Source organism: Leptonychotes weddellii, chromosome 1 (assembly GCF_054177405.1).
Source record: "Leptonychotes weddellii isolate Sample4059 chromosome 1, ASM5417740v2, whole genome shotgun sequence".
NCBI classification, from domain to species: domain Eukaryota; kingdom Metazoa; phylum Chordata; class Mammalia; order Carnivora; family Phocidae; genus Leptonychotes; species Leptonychotes weddellii.
Genome location: NC_138369.1, coordinates 173,155,089 through 173,179,711, shown reverse-complemented (window position 1 = coordinate 173,179,711; position 24,623 = coordinate 173,155,089). Strand labels below are relative to the sequence as shown.

General features: G+C 33.2%; 1 protein-coding gene across 2 annotated transcripts in view; it reads right to left on the bottom strand.

Moving 5' to 3' along the window:
- The window catches only part of NCAM2 (neural cell adhesion molecule 2), a 470,380-nt gene that overhangs the window by 47,226 nt on the left and 398,531 nt on the right, over nt 1-24,623 (bottom strand). For both annotated transcript variants that reach the window (XM_006727618.2, XM_031031149.2), the window contains exons 13-14: nt 8,847-8,966; nt 6,121-6,242 (exon numbers count right to left, since the gene is read on the bottom strand). In XM_006727618.2, coding sequence (XP_006727681.1) covers nt 6,121-6,242; nt 8,847-8,966 — 242 coding nt within the window. The remainder of the gene's footprint in view (nt 1-6,120; nt 6,243-8,846; nt 8,967-24,623) is intronic.

Genomic DNA, 24,623 nt, shown 5'->3' with positions numbered 1-24,623 from the left:
TCTCTTAAGCAATCCTTTTTCTCAGAAAATAGATAGCAGGGCCAAATGACAGTTAAGAGACTCTCCTTAACAGTTATTTTAAAATCATAATACCAGCATATGGGGAAATATTTGCTATCATCGTATAGGGAGGAGAGCTGAGAAGAGATGAAAGGAGTGTTGGTTTTCTTATTTGTAGAGGACTCCCTGACTGCTTTTATTTATAAGAAGTAATTCACTAATCCTTTTTCAAGTCTCAGGGAATATATGTTCAACATCATCTTAAATGAAAACAGAATCAACAGAGGACAATAGAGGAGGTGAGCTTGTTCTTTCACTAGATGAATTTTAAGGTCCTCGTGACTCCCCTGTGTTATGCTTTAAGATTTTGTGTTGCCATGTAAGGCGGTTTCTGGTTCCTAGATTTCCTGGTAGCATGGTTCAGGTATTCACTACTTGTATGACCTTATAAAAGGCCCCAGAATTCTCTACAGCTCCATTTATTACTCTGAATATCAGAGAGGTGATTTAGCAATCACACACACACACACACACACACACACACTCTCACCCACACACTCATACACTCCACTGTGATATCAAAAGATGTAAGATTTGGAGGATTTTAGTAAAGTTTCAAATTCTAATTTCTTTCTTTTTAATTGAAGTATAGTTGACTCAAATTCTGATTTCTTTTTTTCTATTATCATAACTGATTCAAATTGCCTTTGTCCCATATCCTGAGGCTTGGCAAAATTTTGTAAACTGGATCCTACTTAATCTATTCCTAGTCTCCATCACTCACATATCTCTTTAGGGAAAACTAAGATCTAATTTTTCCTATCCATCACCTTCTGTGTTCTCACAATCCATAAAAATTCACCCAGTACAAGTGTTTTTTCTCTTGCATTATTTCTTAGATTTATTAATCTAATTATAGAATTATGTATAACTGCTCAACACAGACTCATTTATTCATTGATTCTTTGATATATTTATTCATTCAGACAACAAATAGTATTTTTGAAGATATCAATACCAGTATGAATAAAACTCATCCTCTTTACTAGTGCAAAGAAAATTATCAGAAAGCTTAGGACTCTTTAATGTCCATAGTTATTATTTGAAAATGCTTCAAAACTTATAGTGATGGCTTTAAATAAATTTCAGTGTACCCACCTAAACATAGGTAAATCAGAAAATAAGTTATTATTATTAATAATTAATTAGAAAATAAGTTATCTCAACAACAAGAACTCAATTTTACATATGTATTATTTTAAGAACCTTTTTAAAATTATCTTTTCTTTTCCCATGGCCATTAAGATACAGCCTTCTAGACTCCAAATAGCTTAAGAAGGTCAATTAAGACTCAGAAACATATGCTAGAACACTGTTGCTAGTTCCTAAAGTACTTTCTTCACAATTGATTTTAAGCAGCTAATTTTTTTTTTTTTTTAGTCCTTCTTAGCTCAGGAAACATTTAATGTGCCAACACTAAGTGATAGTTATGATCCCACAGCTATCATCAAATTAGGGAGAAAGCAGTGAAAAACTCGTGGAAGCGTGAAAAAGACTATTTATTAAATTATATAGAGTTACATTGGCTCTACAACACAAAGTAGATGTAAAATATTCTGTACATAAAATAATTTCTTTCATTTTTCCATATACATTATGAAATTAATAAGCTTGTCTTTATTCTCCAAACACACGGTTTAATCCTACTGACTTATTGTTAGAGACATTCATTTTCACAAAGAATGCATAGAGACATCTAATTCTTTTACTACCCTAGTTCTGTTCTCATAAATTCTGTCTTCTTAATGTGTAACGGAACAAAGTCAGGTGCTCTATATGCATTTCCTGATCTATATTAAGTTATACATTCTCTATATTAGGATATGATTTGTCTTTCCTCATCCTGGTGAAATGCAGGTTTAATACTTAGATTCAATGTCTGCTAGCAATCAACACTCACGTAGGGAATATATTATCTCAATTCTGTTGTTCCTAGATTGTAAAACATACAGTCTCATGCACATGGAGAGTTGAAAGATAGGGTCAAAGAAGCAATCAAGTTTAAAATCCTTATGATGTTGCTTACTTTCTGAATTCCCCTATTTCCTTTCCATAGAGGTTATACAATTAAAAAATGCATCGCATATTGCTAAATAATTTTTTAAGTTATTCAATTGTACTTTATTCCACTATGGAATTCATGCAGTTTGAGCAACTAATAGATGAAGTGGCTTAGAATCACATAAAGAGAACAGGTGATTTAAAACCTTTTTGAAATTGTAACTATTTCAATACAAGTGCAAATATCAAAGCAAAGACTGCCATAAAACAGCCGCCAAATCTTAAAATCCAAATTTTTATTTATTTTTATTTATTTTTTCCCAAGTTTGACTCTTTTATTATGTTCAGTTGGGCACTGTATAGTACATCATTAGTTTTTGATGTAGTGTTCAATGATTCATTAGTTGCATATAACACCCAGTGCTTATCACAACACTTTCCTCCTCATTATGCATCACCTGGCTAGGCCATCCGAATTTTTAAATGTGAAGAACTAATCTGTTGAGAAAGAAAATGTGGAGAAAATTATTCCTTCCCAAGATATGCTCTTGTTTGACCACATTCATAGAATTTACATTGAATCATGGGATTTCCTATTAGCCCTGTAGAGCATGATGTTTGTAGGATGAAGAGGGCAGAGAAGGAAGGGAAAGAAAAAAGAATAAAAATATAGAGATTATTTCAATGTGTTGAAGTAGAAGGCATACCGTAAACGATATGGTAAAGATAAAGTGGGTCAGAATGGCTGTACTTTGGATGCACAGAGCTAGCCAATTGAAGTGAGATGAGAGAGTCGAGGGGTTGGTATAATCTCCACAGGCAGATTTCAATTCAACACTTTGTGCTGCAAAACTGTTTCGATTTTAAAGTCTTATGTTCTGATATCTGTTCTTCATGCCCACCAAATTACCCACATTCTGTAAGGTTTAGTCTTCCCACTAAAAAGTGTTAAAAAGTATCTATTTTTTTTAGTATAGTTGACACACAATGTTACATTAGTTTCAGGTGTACAACATAGAGATTCAATAAGTTCATACATTATGCTATGCTCACCACCAATGTAGCACCATCTTTCCAGATACATCACATCTCTATTACGATATCATTGACTATATTCCTAATGCTGTGTCTTTTATACCAGTGACTTATTCATTCCATAACTGTGTCTCCAACTCCCCTTCAAACCAATGTTTGATTAATGGTTTATATTTATATTTATAGGGTCCAAGAGGGAGAAATGCCTTCCTTGAAGTACAAAGGGTGGAGAGGAATTGCTTTTTTTTTTTTTTTAAGATTTTATTTATTTATTTGACAGAGAGAGACACAGCGAGAGAGAGAACACAAGCAGGGGGAGTGGGAGAGGGAGAAGCAGGCTTCCCGTTGAGCAGGGAGCCCAATGCGGGGCTCGATCCCAGGACCCTGCGATCATGACCTGAGCCGAAGGCAGACGCTTAACGACTGAGCCACCCAGGCACCCCAAGGAATTGCTTTTATAAATCTTGCCATAGGAGCCTAAAATTCAGCTACTAAAACAGTGTTCCATCCCCAAATGCTATTAAGTCTGAGAGCAGTAACACAGTAATTGATTATCAGTCAACTGTAGCTATGTTTTAATTATGCAACCAATTATTTTCATTATCATATTTAAAAACAAATCCTCTAGCACTTTTTCAAGTTAGAAAGACCTGGGGATTGGAAATGGAGAGGAGGGGTATGGCAAGACAGAAGTAAGACGGACTAGAGAAGGGACTAAAACTTTCTTTTACTGGTAGGGGAAACACAGATGTTGAATAAATAGGTGAAAATAGGGCACAGCTATTATTAGTTTGGGGGGGAGAGAAGGGAATAAATGGAAGATACAAATTTACTGAAAATAAAACTTCATTCAAATTTTAATCTAAGACTAAGCCATATCAACTACATAAAAAATTAAAATATTTTCATCATCTTTATGGAAATTTGAATTACTCCAAGTTTTCTAATCTTATTATACTTAACACTTCAACTTATTTGTATCCATATATGTTTCACACAAAACTTCCATAAAACATTAATTCTAATTTATGTTAAAGAAATCAAAATAAATTTGGTCAGCATTTTAAATGATCATTTATATTATTAATCAATTAAAATAATAAATAATAAAAATAGATAAAATAATAAAATGAATAAATTATTATAATATATATATATATAATTTCCCTTTGAATATCTAAAATGCCTTTTTTTTCCCATTTTGTGAATCTAATTGGCTCTAAACAGATGCAGTGCTACACTAGGGAACATTTTGGCTTCAATAATGACCAGGGACACAACTGGCTTTAAAGTGAGTGAGGGCAAGGATACTAAACATTCTGTAATAGGGGGTAGATTTCTGGATGGCTCACTATTATGCTATTCAAAATGCCAATAGTGGGTCCTTTTAGATACACAGGATTCATGTATGATAACCACTGTTATGGACTGAATTGTGTTCCAGTCCCCAATTCATATGTTAAATCCCTAAACGCCGACGTGCCTTTATTAGGAAATATGGATTTAAGGAGGTCATTTAGATGGACCTTTAATCCAATATGACTGATATTTTTATAAGAAGATGAAGAGAGGTCAGGGATGTATGTGTACAGACAAAAGGTGACTCTTAATCATAGGGAACAAACAGGGCTGCCCGAGGGGAGGGGGATGGGGGATAGGGTAACTGGATGATGGACATTAAGGAGGGCATGTGATGTAATGAGCACTGGGCATTATATAAGACTGAAGAATCACTCACCTCTACCGCTGATGAATAATTGAAGCAATAATACATTATATGTTAACTGAATTTAAAAAAATAAATATATTAAAAAAAAAAAAAGGTCATGACCCCAAGAAGGCAGTCACCTGCAGGCCAAAGAAGGAGGCCTCAGAAGAAACCAAACCTTGATCTTGGAATTCCAACCTCCAGGCTGTGAGACAACAAATTTCAATTGTTTAAGCCACCCAACTATGGTATTTTATTATGGTAGCCCAAGAGGACTGAGACAGCTGTTGTGATAATAAAGATAATTACTTTAACAATTTGTGGCAGACCCCAGACCCTAATGTTTAGTTGACCCAACACCCAACTAACCACTTTTCATTTAGTGACAGTCTTGAGAAATATTTCTCTCTAATGGGACATAATTTTAATTTTGTTTTTAGAAAATGTATACCGTGTTGCTGGAAAAGAAAGATAAGTTATAATAATAAATAATAATTTAAAATTGTGTTTCACTTTTAACATATTCCACAATAGACACAAATACTCAATGGCACTTATGGCAATGTTAAGAGAAGCCACTTTTAGTGGCCTTGGGTATAATTTTCAGCCAAAGGCAAAGTCCACTAGGTCACTTTCTTTATCACTCTGCAACCAAAGGATGTCCTTCATCTACTACCGTATTAAGTCCCAAAACAGCTCTTAGCTGTCCAAAATTCCATATTAGCTAGTGCTAATTAAACTTGAAAAAAACTAATCCTTCTTCCACAAGTTCAATATAGCCATTCTTTGTTAAAGGTTGATTAAATTAATTTGTTATTTAATCAAATGATTCATATCAAAAGGCTTATAAATTTAAGGTATAAATAATTTAATAATTCATAAAAATAAAAATAAAATATTTTGATACAATAACTAAATAATTACCTATAATATAATAACTAAAATTGAGAAGAGGGGCTTAGCTTGAAGTTACTAATATCAAGCAGAATGAAAGGTGAAAACATCCTGTTAAACTTGTCAAAAAACAAGGAAAATGTTATTTCATTTCTGAAATGTCAAGTTTAGAAATCACAAGATGGATACATGGCATTATTTTGATGATAAATGCTTAGATTTTATACACACACACAAAAGGCAAGTATTTCACCATTTATAATGATGAATTTCAGCAATGGACAATTAGCAGTTGAATTTCTAGAAGAACTGTTTATCATTGTTACTTAATATACATACATGCCTAATATGTCTATGAATTGAATGCAAATTTAATGCAATTTGAAAACACTGTACAAAATGATAATAAAAAAGGTACTTACACTTCTATACTTCACAATGTATTCCAAAATAGGGGCCCCTCCATCATCCTGCTTGGTGATACTGAGTTTAAAGCTCTTCCCACTGCTTGGCTGCCCGTGTATGGATGGAGGACTTGGTTCACCTAAATAAGCAATACGACATTCTTGGTTTTTATACACACCTCAGATACCTGGAGAAACTGCATTCAAATAAAGAGAACACTGTCATGTAATAATTAAAAAAAACAAACATGATGTGATCCTGAATTTACCATTTTCCATTTGCCTTTTGTTGTGATAAAATCTCTGATCCTTTCTCCCCAACTAAGAAACAGCGACATTCATAAATCTACATAAATATAGAAGTGACACCAAGAACCAAAATATTATTTATACTGATATGCGAATGTTCTGATAATAGTATTTCATTATAAACGTGAAAACTTTATTTCTTGTGTTATTAATAGTGTGCAATCCTATTTATTAATGTAAATTTTTATAAACATTTTGTACATGTTTTAATATAAACATATTAAGTTATAGAACTATATGGAATATATACTTACCAATAAAGATAATGGTTTAGCATATATATCTGCTTTAATGAGTGGTTTTTTTTAAAGATTTATTTATTTATTTTGAGAGAGAGAGCACACATGCGTCGGGGGGGCAGCGGGAGATGGAAAGACAGAATCTCAAGCAGACTCCATGCTGAGCACAGAGCCTGATGTGGGACTCAATCTCAGGACCTGAGATCATGACCTGAGCCAAAACCAAGAGCTGGACACTTAACCGATTGAGCCACCCAGGTGCCCCTTAATGAGTATTTTTAAATTAGATGCAGATTTGAATACAGAAATTTTGTAGTAACTAATCAATAGATATGTGTTCCAATATATATTTTTTTCTTCTAACTTCATGAACATATTTGCCTTTGATGTTATTCTTCCCATGGAGGTGGTCTTATAACAAAGATGCTTATATGTTTAATATGAACAGTGATCTAGTGAAATGTAATATGTGAAGGACGCCATCACTGCTTGACAACTTGGAATGGGAATTCCTTGCTGTGTGTCACTTATGTGATGTCCTTCAGCATGCGCTGTCATCCTCTACCCTTTTTTTCTCCAATTCCCTATAGATAGGAATATAGTAATACTAAGGAACTTTCAGGAGACATGCTTTAGTTTGCAAGGTTCCAGAAACTTGTAGTATGGGTTTACTCAGAGGAATGTCAAGACAAACTAAGCAGAGTAGAGTGAAGAGGATTTTATGCCTCCAAATTTGGACAATCTGTTTTATTTTTTTTTTTCCTCAGCCGGTTATCTTTTTTAAATATGGTGTTTGTAACCATATGAAGTGAGTAGTTTATTTGAGAAAACCATATCATTAAGGAAATATGTCAGTGGGGTGTGGTGACATGCAAGTATATAATAAAATAGCCTTGTATACTAGAGCCATAGAGAAACAAAATAAATAGAGGTATTTTGGAGTGATTCTTCATTAAAATTAATTACATTAGTGTGCAGATATTATGATATCACATGATCTGTATTCAATATAACATATTTTTGATAAATGAATTAAAATGTCTGTAAAAACCAGTATAATAATTTCTTTTTTTTTAAGATTTTTTATTTATTTATTTGAGAGAGAGAGAATGAGATAGAGAGAGCATGAGAGGGGGGAGGGTCAGAGGGAGAAGCAGACCCCCCGCTGAGCAGGGAGCCTGATGTGGGACTCGATCCCGGGACTCCAGGATCATGACCTGAGCCGAAGGCAGTTGCTTAACCAACTGAGCCACCCAGGCGCCCCAGGTATAATAATTTCTTAAAAAGACTTAAGAGATTGTGGGAAAATCTAATGATAAGATGGATTTTATATTCAGGTAGATTAATATCACTTCTAAATTAAATTTCAGAATGTATGTGTTGTGCAGTCTGAATTCATTTAATAATATTGTAACATTATTTTGATAATAACATTTGAGATAATAGCAGGAACTGTATTTTCAGTTACAAATGTTTTAACATATAAATTTACAGTATTTATGTCTACATTTAACCTTTACAATACACTAAATTTGTGATTCCATTACAGTTGCTGCTTCCTTTGAAAAGAAAGTTCAGAACAAATGTAAATTCTATCAAAAAGGAATTGATTAAAATAATGGTTTCTCTTGTAGCCAACTTGTCATATTAGGTGTATATAACAAGCAGGGTGATGCACAGATTACAGATTACAATACCCCAAAAGAGGACAGTAGCAGAGACAAGGCTCTGTCTTATCTCTTCCGCAGTCACCATGACAATGGATTAATTCAGTGGTGCCTTTTTCTCACACTTAGGGCCTACAGAATTTATAGGATAAAGGCAATAGTCATGTCTCATCTAAAGAATGAAATATTGTACGTGTTACATAGTCACTATTTTTACTTTCTCACAGACCATGGTCTGAGAACTATAATCTAATTAATCAGACTATTAATGAATAGGACACCTTCCTGATGAGGACAATTTCCTGAGGGCAGTTTTACTGTATTTACTGTAGTGCACCTTTTCTTTTTTGTCTCATTCCAGAGAAAAGTTATTTTTAAATACTTAGATGCCACTGTTTTCAGAAACCAATTCAACAAAGACCTAATTCACTTCCCCAAAGTGTTGAAACACCTCCCTGCATTTTAAGATCCCATAAGTTTGCAAATGAAGAGAATGGCAACAGAGAGCAAAACAGAGATAATTACTTACGGACTGGTAATGTCTGGAAGATTTCTATTTTACTGTAGTCTCCTTGCCCTTTTCCATTTACCGCTGCAACCCTGATTTCATAAGTTGTATTTGGTTCCAGGTTGCTCAAAACAACCATTGCTAGAAGATGAAAAATAGTATATAGATGTCTATGGTTAATATATTTTAATAAGTAAACAAAACAACCTATTTCAAAGCTGAGTGAATAATTTCACTGTCAATCTTCCCAGAAAATACCTGAAAAAATAGAAAATACATATAAGATAATGATTTGTGAACACTGCCCTTCTTCACCTCTATTTTAGCCTTCCGATTCCACGCAGTAACTTCCAAAGAAGAAAATTAATAGCTTCTTTTATGATACATTCACAATATATTCAAGAAATAAGAATGATCTAAATAAAACATCCTTATGGTATGCATCCCAAATATTTTATCTCCCTTACATCCATTATTTCTATGGAACCCATTTCATGGAGATATGGAATTCAATATACAGGACTCTGGCCTCAGGTATAAGGTGTTTCACTCATGGTGGAAAAGTGTCACAAAGCTGACTCTACAACCAAAATAGATAATTTATTTGATAATCTCAAATCAAATTATTTTTAATACTGGTTTGAAGGTTGTCACCTCCTGTATTTTTTCTCCGAATTTGTTTTTAATTCTATACTTTATGAGACCTGGATTCAACCTGACACTAAGAAGAGAGAATCTGAAAAAGTACAGGGATGTGAAGGTTATTAGAAACATCTCCTGGGTCATGCCAACCTCTTCAATTTGCCAAAGAATTTTGAGTACAATGGTAGCTTTAAAATATCATATCTTTACAAATTCCTCTGAGGAAGCCAACAAAATTCCATAGATGCCTCCAGCCTTCCTGCTTTTGCTAAATAGTGCAAAAATTGGGGCTCCTGGGCAGCTCAGTCGTTAAGCGTCTGCCTTTGGCTCAAGTCATGATCCTGGAGTCCTGGGATTGAGCCCCACGTCGTCGGGCTCCCTGCTCCGCGGGAAGCCTGCTTCTCCCTCTCCCACTCCCCCTGCTTGGGTTCCCTCTCTCGCTGTCTCTCTCTCTGTCAAATAAATAAATAAAATCTTTAAAAAAAAAAGTAGTGCAGAAATTTACTAGTGGAAGTGGTAAAGCCTTGATAAACAATCAGAAAGAAATTATGTTTGGCTTATATAATAACTCCAAGTAAATGATCAACTCATAATACAAGATATAATCAATCATAAAATAAAAGTTTAAATCATAGGTAACCAGGATCATATCTGTAGAGATACTGTTTTATATGAACCATGCCTGAAGATGATACATTCAATAAAATTACAATACGAGTTATTAGCATATTTCTGAAAACTAGTTGCATTATAATATAGATTCTTTAGGTAACATTTTTCATTCCACATGGTATGAATATACTTAATGAACTTGTTTTGATACTTCCTTTTGTTTCATACTTTTCCCTAATATTCATTATCATGACATCTCTTTAGCTTTTTTATTATAATTGTTTAATTTCATTGAATTACTTACTCAACTACAGAAAAGAAAAAAGTTGCTGAATGCATGGTAAAGATCTTTTCTTTGTTTAAAATGCAGAATTTAAAATATATAAAAGTTACATATATATTTTACATGTATCTGATATAATTTGTCATATATATCAGATAATTATTAATGGCAATAAAAGATCCCAGATATCAACCAGACTTTATTTAATACATTACAGATGTTCTAAAACCAGCAGAAAGGATATATTTCCAGTTGGCAAAATTGACATTTGTATTTCTCAGTTTCTCTACCTCGTAAGAAAACTGACCTTGTTTTTGAGAATGCATTGCCTTGTCAAAGCCTCAGATTATGATACTTGGTGTCAAAGTTAAGGGAGGCCATGTGGGAAAGACTGATGGGCAGGGATATCCTGATATAACTGATTAGAAGCTACAAGGATAAATGGGAATACAAAGGCTTAATCCAAGTGTTGCTGACAAGCTAACAACCTGTAAGCTTTTTCAGGAAACCCAGATCCAGTTGTTTGGTGACCTGGAATCAATGTATATATAATATCAGTCCAAGAAAAATAAATAGTTATGACTGAGAGGTTAGTGCATTAGATCATGCAGATTAAGGAAAGGGAGGAGGGAATCAAATGAAAAGTTAGAAAGCTAAAATGCTGAGAAGTTGAAATCCTACTGTCCTTGAAAGATTCTGTCCAAGGTCAGTATAACAAGGAATTCAAGAGCTTAAAAGTCATCATATCTTATCAATTTGCCGGTAAATAAATATAACAAATTTAAAGTCAATGTGAAATAGGCTTACTGTTCTGCAGAGATTTTTAAAGCTTTATAAAAGCATGTTTGTTCTTTAGATCTTATAATAAAAATGCTTAAGCCTTTGGACAGTCAATATTTTCACAGACCAGTCAGTGTTGAATGTGATGTCATGAAGCAGTCGGTGTTTGATTGCCCTATCCTTTACCCTAATGGAGAATGGCTTGATGTAGCATGGGGACATATTAGACTCATGCAGGTATTAGGCTGACTACAAAAACCTTTGCAAGAAGACCCTGTCATGATGCATGCTTTAAAATCATGAAGGAAGTCATTTGGTTCTGAGCCCAATTCCACCACTGACTGAGATCCTACCGTCTCAGGGCTGAGTGAGTCTCCCAACTCATCAACAAAGACACTTTTATTAAGTTCATAGAAACAAAAGTAGAAAAATAAACTGAAAGAAGGTATAGATAAAATAATCTGTGCTCTGTGAAATAATCATCACCACACATCATTGATCTATGCAAATGGGTATATTATATGGAGACTGAGATAATGCAATTGATAGTCCAAAAGTTGTTCATCTTCGACTCTGTTTAATGGCAAAAATACTCTGTATTTAGATACTTATTAATGCTATAGATGCCTTTCCTGCTGCAGAAAACTTTGTTAGGTGCTATGCCTCTCCATATTTCTATGATGTAAAGATGCAACTGCTACCATCATTTTTTTTTTCTCTAGGTTTTTAGGATCTGTTTTCTAGTTCCTTTTAGTGATTTTTATTTTTTTTAATTTTTATTTTTTAATTATTTTTATTATGTTATGTTAATCACCATACATCATTGGTTTTTGATGTAGTGTTCCATGATTCCTTGTTTGCGTATAACACCCAGTGCTCCATTCAGTACGTGCCCTCTTTAATACCGTCATTTTAAGATCATTGATACACTGTAACTCAGCCTTGTAGGTGAGAACAATTGGTAATGTTTCTGTTCATTTGTTTGCCTTGATAAAACTCAGCAAGAAAATCAGTAGAATTCAAATCACACAATTTTAATTGTAAATAAAATCATCTGTAAATCAAAAGTGTGGAGATCAGACGGTTCATCTTTTTAGGTTAAAAATGGATAACAGAGCTAGCAAAGTATCAGAGCATACCTAATGAAGGAAAATTGAGGTTATTAGATTAAACAATTAAAACAATTCCCTCCTCCCCGTAAAAAAAAAAAAAAAATCTTCCACATTTTACTTGGATTATCTGAATGTTTCTAGTGAAAGCTCTTTCTGGCTTAAACGGTCAGCATTCTTCCTCTTCTCCCATTACACAGGGCTTGTGAGGAGCTTTGAGTTGTCCCTCTATCTCTGCCAAGGGGAAATTCATTTCTCTAATTACATTATAATCAACTCAGAATCAAGTTTCCTCATATTCTTCTGTTCTCCATGTCCAGACTCTCCCCTCTGCTGACTGAATTTCGCAGCAGAGCAGTTTGCAGAGGAGAGGAGCAGAGAGCTTAAATAGTGGCTGAACTGTTATTAGAGCACTGGGCTACAACACTCAAAGGTAAAGTGGATGAGGGGGCCTCATGGAGGGCCTTCAAAATTATAGGGGAGAGGCATGTAAGTAAACCTATTGAAGCAAGTTTTACAAAGTTTATACACAAGAAGTCAGTCTGTTTTTGAGTCCCGCCTGTAAGGCTTTTGCTACAATAATCCTTATTATAGGGCTTATTAACATTGTGTGAACATAAAGATTATTGTGTGCAATAGAAAAAGCTCCATAAATTAGGACCAATTCAAAGAGAGGGAAAGGAAAAGATTCAGGGGAGGCAAAGCCCGGATCTGTAATTTGACTTGCCTTTCTTAAATGAGAGGATACATACATTAAATCATCCACAATTTCCTGGCATAGGACCAAACACAGGGTTTTTGAATACCCAAGGTAGAGCCTGAAAGCAAACTACCACTTGAAAAACGAAAGGCTGTGTACTCTATAATAGACTCATCCCTCAAATTATGAAGTTAGTTAATGGAAGACTTTTTTTCCCCAAATGTGCTCATACAATAGAACAAAAGAACCACAAACTGAGGTGTGGGATGGGTTCTTTCCCTATAATTTGTTAGAAATTCAAACTCAAAAATTAGGTGAAAGTAGATCTAGATTACAAACTACTACAAGTTCTCTAAGGACAAATGGCATAAATTATTTTACAGTGATATTCAGTTAACATGATTTGGAAATCAAAATGCAATTCTTCTGAAAATTATAAACCACCACGAATTTTTCTGTAACATGGCAACAGGTATAAGTTCTACAAAGAATCTGGTTTTCTTCATTAATTTAATGTTTCTGCCTGATTTAAATATAATTGAGTTTCATAAATGACCATTTTGTCACCTGGCTATAAATGCAAAAGTATAGCAAATATTGAACTGTATAAAAATAATGACACTGAAACTAGCAAATGAAGGAAAACAGAAACTTTTTACATTATTTTTGCAAGTACGGAGATGGTATTGCTAGACAGAAAAATCTGAAGTTTAATTTTCCCTTTAAGAGGGGAATCAGACTTCATTAAAGGGAGTTAATAAAGTAAGTTTTTGTTTGTTCAGATTACGTCTTGTAGATCCCATCCCTTTAGCTGTCAAGAGAAGAAGAAGCTACAGGATATTTATGACCCTTGGAGCAAAATAAATTACATATTTGTAAACTAATTAGGCTGAGCAAAGTTCTAAAGTGAGATTAGATTGAGCCATGATCTTTTGGCTCTCTTAAACCTCAGGACTCTCCATGGGGTTTTCTAGCCAGTCAGTGTAAGAAGGTAAGGACTCCCTGGATGTCGAACTGCTGTATCACTCACCTGAAAGGCCACTTATTCAGGCTTTCAGGAACCATGAGACAGGTCAGCTAGCTATGAGAAATCACAAAGCTTACCTAGGATGGGACTCATCATTAAAAATTACACTTGCTGCTAATCTCCTCAGATAAATCTGACAATATAATAAAACCCCCTGAAGGTTCTCATTTAAGATTCAGCTTTTGTTCTCTAAACAATGAAAATAAGCCAGAAAAACTCTTTTATTCCTTCTTTTAAAAAAAAAAATATTTGTCAGAGAGAGAACAAGCAGGGGGAGCTGCAGGCAGAGGGAGAAGTAGGCTCCCTGCTGAGTAAGGAGCCAGATGCGGGGCTCGATCCCAGGACTCTGGGATCATGACCTGGGCTGAAGGCAGATGCTTAACCAACTGAGCCACACAGGCGCCCCTTCTTTTTTTTTTTTTTAGAAGGAATTATCAGACTGTCTTCTGTAGGAGTTTGCAACAGGTTTAAATAAAAGTGTATTTTATCCATAATGTAGAATGTTTTCTAGTACTTTCACTCCAGTTATTCCCTACATACATATGAATGACTTGAGGGATTATTCCAGTGCAGTGTCTTTAAGTTTTAAGAAGTTTATGTAAGTAATCATCTCAGTTCAGCTAGATTTTCATTTATTTTTGAAAAGTAAAACATGCATTTTTGTACAAATCATATTGTTTCAAGATTCCATTAGTTGCAAAGGATATAATCTCATCTTTTCAAAAGTGCCTAAAAACTTTTGTGAATCATAATATATAACTTGCATGGATACATATACTTTAAGATATATAACATTTATGAATTGATTCTGTATAATACATAATTCATATTGATATGTGTAGATGAAAAGTAGAGAGAAAAATTAATCAAATTATTATGTGGTTTGTGTGGGGCTTTTGCTCAAGACAGTATGTTGATGGCAGTATTTTAAGACCACAAGCTCATCACTTCTGAAATTCATAATTTTTTCTTTATTGTACTGTTTTTATGTTCTTTTTAATCATGATTATAAACTGCATAAAAATAAACAATTTAACAAGGGAGTTTTAACTGACATGAGATTTTACACAAGAAATACATACTGCCTCTTGAAATCAAATGGCTTCCCTTTGAAGTATACTCTAGATAAAAACCTTGATTTAAAAACAGGACAGTTTCATCAAAGAATATTTTTTCACAAACAATTCATACTTTTTTCACTTCAAATACATTACTTAGCATATAAAAATTATTCATCCAGAAAATTTCAAATGATACTTGTTTTCAGGACCCATCTAGTACATAAAATATGATGGATCTATAATTACGAAAATCTCCTTCTATAGTCTAAAACGACAGGTTTTTGTAAAATACTCACGAAATCTCTTGATGATTAAAGGTAATCAGAGTATTATTTTTTCACTTATAAATAGACTAAATTCTCAAAATGTCTGTGCCCACAAAACTTTTAATGCTACAAGCTTTTTGTTGCTGTAGCTTTTTGTTTTGTTTTGTTTTTTTTGGCAGGGTTTGTGAGCATAAGTTAAGCTTTTGAAATTAAATGCCACCTCCCCCCCACTGTGCCTATAGAAACTTTAAGCCTTTTTTAAGCCTTAAATATAACCTCTTAATAACATATATATATTTTTCTCAGTTATTGATTCTGCTCCTTACTTTTGTATTTGGCTGTTTTATTGTTGGAATTTTTTATTGTAAGAATCCGCTGAACAGGACACACACACACATACACACACATATGCACAGAGAGAGAGAGAGAGTCTCCACCCTTTATAGAACCTACACATTTTGAATGCAAAGTAAGAATTCAATAAAATTTTTGAATTGATATTTTAAAAAATATGTCAAATAAAATATCACCTTAAAAGAAGCTGACCCAAAGTGGACACTGCTAACTCTATAGCTGGTATCCTTTATCACTTATTAACCCTACTCTTTTATTGCTGAACACTGAAAGCACATTTTATTTCTCCAAGAAAAACTTTTTGCTAGTCAGAAAAAAAAATCCATTATTCAAATCCCATTTGATGGTATTTCATTTCACACTTAGACTAGTCCAGTTAGGTTGCATTCTACATTTCATAAATAAATAAATGGCAGCTCAGAAAGATCAACCAGCCACTAAATAGTAAAGTTTAAACAAGATTCTGTCTTAGAGTTAAAGCCTTGCATCTTCCCAGAGCTGTATCCTGGCCTATAAAACCAGAGTACAGAAACCCCTTTGTAAAAAAGGAACTTAAAGAGTTTGCAATCTATATGTAAGAAAAACCTAAATGTAGGAAAAAGTATTCTTTTCCCAAAGACACTAATTACATATAAAACTAAAAATGATAAACTAACAAAAATGGTAATACTGTATATGCCTTTTAAGATTTAATTTAAGCTATTAGAGAACACAATCTCTTGGAAAATTCTACTTAACTTACGCATTTCTGGATTGTCATCAGAAAGAACCATGTAAATGCATGCTGATGATCTTCATAAATTCCCAGCACCATACGATAAATACAATCCAGTGATTTTTTTCCTTTAGTTCACAGGAGCACATTATAATAAAAGCAGAAATGTGATGATGGAGATTCAGAGCAAAGTCAGATCAGACTATCTGATCCTGAGTTCTGAGTTTGAGCCTTTTCACTGCACAAGAGAGACATTTCCCAGCTGGTTCTGCTTACTGTGTATTTTGGCCAATTTTTTCTTATTTATTTTTTAAACCAAATCAAACAGATTATTTCATATATCCCACTCAAGCCCATATATTCCTAGCCATTTTTCCAAATAATGAGGAACAAACTGGTTTTGCTCTATTATTTATGTTCTCTATTATTGCAACACACCAAACCATACCGACAGCTTAGAGATTCCCTTAGAATGTAAGATTCAGAACCAAGTGCAACTTGGGCAGTTTCCCCCCCTCATTTCTTTTTAAAAAGTTTTCTTTCTCTCTTTTCAAGGAAGTTATGTACTATCTTTTAAACTCATAATGGTACTTAAAATTTCAGCTAAAAAAGCCATGCTCTTCTGTAGTTAACCCAGACATCTCAATCAGTTCTAATCAGTTTCTTGATATTTTTCAATGAATTTCAGAACATAGAAACATTCTACTATATCTAAATATTCTGGATCATGTATGTTCCTTTTTTATCTTGTTTAATATATATGTATTTCATTTTCCATCAAACTTTAAGTGTTTCAAGTAAATTAATATGAATGCTTGTCATTCATATTTTACAGATATCATATCCTTAAACAACTTGTGACAAAGAATTTATGTGTAAATATGTTGAGTATTTTATAAAAATATATTTCTAGACAGCTATTTTTAAAAGTATCAAATTATTTGACTTAAAGCATTTTAAAATGTTTTTTGGAGTATTTAAATTATGAGGCATATAATTCTATGGCTAAATATTCATGTGTAAATTTTACAAATATTTCATATAAACTGAAGAGGCTCATCTGAACAATTCCACTGGAATCCCTCATGAAAGTTTTTATTTTTATTTATTTTTAATTTTTTTAAAGATTTTATTCATTCGTTTGTCAGAAAGAGAGAGAGAAAGAGAGCACAAGCAAAGGCAGAGGGAGAAGCAGACTCCCCACTGAGCAACGAGCTCTATGTGGGACTCAATCCCAGGACCCTGGGATCACGACCTGAGCTAAAGGCAGACACCTAACCGATTGAGCCTCCCAGGTGTCCCCTCATGAAAGTTTTTAAAAAAATCATCTCGGTCTTGAATTTTAAAGCTGAAAGAATAAATGTCTATAAATTAAAGTGTCGATGAATGTGAAGAATTATAAATGGAAAGGGAAGGATTCTAGGAAGGAGGTGATTCCTAGAGGCACCAGGAATCTTGTCTCCCTACCTAAAAAACAATTGTACTGGCAGAATCTGCCTGATGTAAATATTTTGGAACCTTAGAGTCTATTCAAGGCTTGCAACTTCTAGTGGAAGATATGGATGGCAAATTGTAGCCAATTTTGGTAAATTTGGTCAATTTCTGCTGTTAGCACAGAAATAGCTACCCATTCCCACCCCAGCCAAGTAGAAGGCAGCTGCACACATGTTGCTAGAGTGCCCGCACACAGCATGTGGAAGTCAGTGTGGATAAAAAGGACACTCTCCTCCAAATACCAGGGATCTTGCTCTGATTTTGATCACAGAGCTGCAGACAAGGAGGTGGGCAACCATTGCTGCACCTTCCCTCACTATTGCATGCCCCACCTCCTCTAGAAAAAGTGATTTCTCAAAGATTTAAAGAACAAGTGCCCTGAGAAGACCTGAAGTTTATATGACAGTCTGATCCTTGGCCCAGACATCACCTACAACAACAATAATTAAAAAAAAAAAATAAACAAAAATAATAAGAGTTCATACTGAGGAAAGGGGAGAACTGATTTCCAGAGTTATCATATTATTAAATTCAAATGTCCAGTTTTTAACACAAATATCACAAAGCATGCAAAGAAACAGGAAATTATGGCCCATTTAAGAAAAAAGTTTAAATCAACAGAAACCTTCCCTGAAAAATATCTCATGGCAGATATACTGGAAAAAGACTTTTGGAACAATCTTCTTAAGATGATCAGAGAACTAAAGGAAGATGTGAACAAAGAAAACAAACAAACAAAACAACAATAAAAAACAATGTATGACCAAAATAAAGAGGGAACATCTAAAAAGAAACCAAAAAGAAATTGTGGAGCTTAAAAGTACAATAACTAAAATGAAAAATTTATTAGAAGATTTCACAGGTAGAGCTGAATGAGCAGAAGAAAGAACCAGTGAACTTGAAGATAGGACAATGAAAATTCTTGAATGATTGAAGAAAAATGAAGAGAGCCTAAGAGACCAGTGGGACATGATCAAGTGGGCCATAATCATACTGTGGGAGTCTCACAAGAAGAGTGAGAAAGAAACAGAGAGAGTATTTGAAGAAATAATTCCTGACAATTTCAGCTATGAGTGTAAACATCCAAGAAGTTCAATGAATTTCACAGTAGCTGAACTCCAAGAGGCCCACACCAAGATACATTATAAATCAAATTTTCAAAAGCTGAAGACCAAGAGAGAATCTTGAAAGCAGCAAAGTGAAGTAACTCATTATATATAAGATGTCCTCAATAACATTATCAGTAGATTTCTCATCAGAAACTGTGGAAGCCAAAAGGCAGAGGGAGGGTTTAGGCAAAGTGCTAACAGGGAAAAACTGTGCATGTTTGACAAAACTGTTTGCCAAAAATGAGGGATAAATTAAGACATTCTGGATAAACAAAAACTGAGCTATTCTGTTATTTCTAGGCTTATTCTGCAAGAAAGTTCAAGGGAGACTTCTAGGTAAAATAAAAGGACACTAGACAATGCATCAGAGTCATATGAAGAAACAGAGATCTCAATAAAGGCAAATACATGACAACTACAAAAATTGGTCCTACTGCAACAATGATTTGCAACTGCACTCATGGTTTTCTACATGACTTGAGAGGCTATATTTTTTTAAAAAAATATTCTAAAAGCTAGTATTATCATAACTTTAGTTTGTAACTCCAAATTTTGTTTTCCACATAATTTAAGATATTAACACATTTAAAAGAATTATTGGTTCATGTTCTTAGGCACGCAATGCATAAAGATGTAATTTTTTGATACCAACAACCGAAAAGGATAGGGATGAAGCTATACAAGAGCAGAGTTTTTGTATGTTACTGAAGTTAAGCTAGTATAAATTCAAATTAAAGTGTTAGAACTTTAGGATGTTAAATGAAGTCCCCATGGTAATCACAAAGAAAATAGCTATAAGATAGACACAAAAATAAATGAGACAGGAATTTAAACATTTCACCAAAAACAAAACAAAACAAAACAAAACATAACATAACAAACAAACAAAAAAAGCCTGACTAAAAACAAAAGAAGACAGTGATATGGAAAATAAAGGATAAAAAAAGCTGTAAAGCATAAAGAAAACAAATATTAAAATGACAGAAGTCCCCCCTTATTGGTAATTACTTTAAATGTAAATGGATTAAACTCTCCAGTCAAAAGACAGAGATTGGCAGAATGACTAGAATCATATTATCCAACTATATGCTATCTATAAGAGATTCATCTTAGATACAAAGACACAAATAGATTGAAAGTGAAAGGATGGAAAAAGATTATCGATGTAAATAATAACCAGAAGACAGCAGGGCTGGTTATACTGGTATCAGAGAAAATAGACTTTAAATCAAAAAGTGTCACAGGAGACAAAAAGGAAATTATATATTAATAGAAGTTTCAATACAACAAGAATATATAACAATTATAAACATATACATGTTACTACAGACACAATAATGGATAGAACAATCAGACAGAAGATAAGTAAAGAAACAGGAGACTTAAACAACAAAATAAAACTACTAAATTTAGAATACTGTCCAAACAAAAAGATTATTCTTTACTGCACATGGGATAGTTTTCCAAAATAGACCATATGTTAGGCCACAAATTAGGTCTCAACAGACTTTAAAAGATAGATATCAAATAAAGTAACTTTTCTGACCAGAACAGTATGAAGTTAAAAATCATTAACCAAGGGAAATTAAAAAATTCACAAAATAGTGAAAATTAAAGATTACCTACTTAAACAAACTAATGAGTCAAAGAAGAAATCACAAGGGTAGTTAGAAAACACTTAGAGATGAATAAAAATGAAAACACCACATATGGAAAACTAATGGGACACAGCAAAATCAAGGCTCAGGAGGAATTCATAGCTCTAAATGCTTACATTAAGAAACAAGAAACATATCAAATCAACAACTTAACTTTACAACATAAAGAACTAGAAAAAGAAGAAATGACTAAACCCAAAGCCAGCAGACTTAAGAAAATAAGAACAATTAGGACAGATAAAAATGAAATAGAGAATAGAAAAATAATAGAGATAATCAATGATACCAAAAGTTGATTCTTCAAAAAACAATCAACAGGTTAAAAAAAACTTGAGCTACATAGACTAAGATGAAAAAAAAAAAAAAGATATTCAAATTACTAAAACCAGAAATTAATTGGAGATATTACTACAAATTCTACATAAATAAAAAGGATTATGAGACTACTATGAACAACTGTATGCTGACCAATTGGAAAACTTAGATGAAAAGGGCAAATTTCTAGATATACAAAACATACTAAGACTAAATAAATCATAATGTAATAGAAAATCTGAATAGACCTATAACTAGTACAAAGATTGACTCAGTATTCAAAAATCTTCTGACAAAGAAAAGCCCTGTACTCAACAGCTTCTGATGAATTATATCAAATGTTTAAGGAAAAACTAATACTGGAGTGCTGGGTGGCTCAGTTGGTAAAGCATCCAACTCTTGATTTTGGCTCAGGTCATGATCTTAGGGTCCTGGAACTGAGCCCTGTGTCAGGCTCTGTTGCTTAGTGGGGAGTCTGCTTCAGGATTCTCTCTCTCTCCCTCTGCTCCTCCCCCCCCAAATAAATAAATCTTAAAAATATAGAAAAAGAAAAATTAATGCCAATTTTTCTCAAAAATTCCTAAAAAAAATGAAGCAGAAGGTCATTTACTAATTCATTCTATGAGGCCAGCATTAACATGATACCAAAACCAGATAAAACCACTACAAAAAAATATAAAAAACTATAAATTAGGATCCTTTATGAACAGTGATAAAGAAATTCTCAATCACATACTAGCAAACCAAATTCAGCAGCATAGTAAAAGATTTATATATCATGACCATGAAGAATTTATTCCTGGAAAGCAAGGATGTTTCAACATACAAAAATTAAACAATGTAATACACTACAATTATATGATAAAGGAAAAAATGTATCATTATCTCAATTGATGCAGAAAAAGCATTTGACAAAATTTAATACCTCATCATGATAAAAACACTCAAAACCTAGGAATAAAAAGTAAATACTTCAATGTAATAAAAGCCATACATTAAAAATCTCCAGTTAATCGTACTTAATGGTGAAAGATTAAAATCTTTTTCTCCAGAATCGAGAACAAGGCAAGGATACCTGTTTTCACCACTTCTAATTAACATAGTACCGGGATTTTTGCCAGAGCAATTAGGTAAGAAAAAATAAAAGGCATTTAAATTAGAAAGAAAGAAGTAAACTTATCTTTGTTCAAAAATGATGTGATCTTATATGTAGAAAATACTAAAAATTCCACAAAAAAACTTTTAGAACTAAAAAATGAATTCAATGAAGTGAGAAGATACAAAGTCAACACTCCAGAATCAGTTGCATTTATGTATACTAACAAACATTCTAAAAAGGAAAATTCAAAAAACAATTCCATTTTAATAGCATCAAAAAGAATTAAATACTTAGGAATTAACTAAATGAAAGAAATTTCTCTTGCTCAAGAGAAACTGCAAAATATTTTTGTAAAAATTTTGTGAAAGAAATTAAAGGAGATATTAATAAATAAAAATACATCCCATATCCATGGATTAGAATGTCTAATATTGTTAAAATGTCAAAAGTACTCAAAGCCTTATAGATATAATATGTAGGATAAGCAGCCCCACCAACAGATGGGGGGATAAAACAATGCTACCCTGGACAGGAGATCACATGTCTTGAACTCCAAATCCAAAGTTCATGCTATGTGTATCTGTGTCACAATACCCAGTTGTGAGGATGAAGATCTCTAGCAAAGCATTCTAAATTGAAGCAGTTTTACAGAGCACACTAATTTTTCTATGATATGATAAATATCCTAACTGTCCATTGACATGCCCACTCTCCAGAACTGCACGCGCATGCTCTATCACTTAAGGAGGTCTTCTTTCTTTAATGCTAGGTGAGCCAGTAGCAAAAGCACATGGCATACAGTGGTTGGATGCTTCCCTTTGTTCTGAAGTGTGGTGAAAAGAAGTAAGAATAATTAAGACTGCTTTTTAGAGAAAGAGAAACTGCTATCTCCATTTTCTCAATAGTCTACTTATGTTTAAACAGATAATTTTTTAAAAAGGTACAATAGATTTTTTTAATCTTAGTAATTAAAGGGAAGTTTCTTTTTTTTTAATATACAATAGAATTAGGTTTTATAGAACAGCTAAAACCATAACATTAGTACCTAGAAAAGCTTGTGGAATCTTTGAAAACTCCAAAGAAAGGAATAAACAACCAACTTGCTTAGATGGTTCCATTTAATTAAGCTTGGACACAGTCAAAATTGACAGATGTTTGGAAATAGTAACTATATAATTTTATTTGAATATAAGCAAACCTAGTAATTAAGTAATCCATTCATTCATCTCAGGTAATGTAGAAGATTGAAAGGTCCATACAACATGTTACACAGGCTCCCAGATGTGCAATCAAGATAGAGAACTATGACTTGTATCTTAATATTTATATTATGAAGTGAGAAGGTGGCAAATCCTAGTATAAGCAATACTTACTACAGAGTTTCAAAGGATTGTAAAAATATTTCTACTAAAAAAGAAACCCTTACCAAAAAGCTCAAATTTATATTGAACCTTGACAGATGGATAGGAAAGCGTGGATGGAGTAACATAAACTCAAGCATGGTTGTAAGAATATAAAATGCATGTATGCACAGTGAGTGGGCAGGCTTTGATGTGCTATGTGTTTATTTAGGGGCATGTTATAAGATGAAGAAGAGGGACACACTCACACACTCACTCACACACACACACACACACACACATATCCTTAGCATTGTCAACCATTTATAAATGCGATTATCTGAATCATCACTTCCATAATTTGATTAGAGAAATGGCAATATTGTCCAGTTTACTTTTATGGGCCCTAATGGTTGATCTTTTAAGTATCCTGGAATATGAGAATCCTATTTTAGATATCACTGCTGTATGCAATAGTGATTTTTAAAAAGGGCCTTAAGAAAAATCAAAGCAGTGCATTATTAGTGTAAAATGCTAATCAGACCTGCATATGTAGGAAAAAAAAGGAACACAGGAGATGGCAAGAGTATGAAAAGTAAGAATGCTGTCGCTATGGTCCATATATGATGTACATGAGTTGAGGACCAGAGTACTGTCAGTCTCTGAAACCATTTTTTTTTTCTCTGAAACCATTTTTGATCATGCCAGTCCACAATGGTCATCCTGCCTATAGGATGGCATTACTGAAGAAGGCCTTAGAACCTTCCCAATGACAGAAGAATTTTGAGCCATTTAGCATATAAAGGAAAATCTCTATACTCCTCCTTAACTTTGAGAATATTTATATACTATAATACAGAAGATACTGTTCATAATAATGAACTTTAAAAATCACAAAAATCAAATAATATTTATTTAATAAAGAGAAATATTTTAGGTATGATTTAAAAAATTTTAGGAGTATAAAATTTAAACATGTGTTCTAAGATTCCTTATTAGTTAGATTAACTATTAAACTAACCATGATGGTCAGCCCACAGTGATTCTTCGCTAGAATTAAGAAAAAATTGTGAGCTATATTCTAGGAAAAATCATACTTGCACTGACAATTAAGGTGTCCAAAAAAAGTGTGTTTGAGCAGTGAAATGGACTCTTATTTTTTTAAGTTTCTAGTAACAATGAATACTTCCATCCTCCTGTGGATTAAATTCCTATAAAACACTCATGAAATATT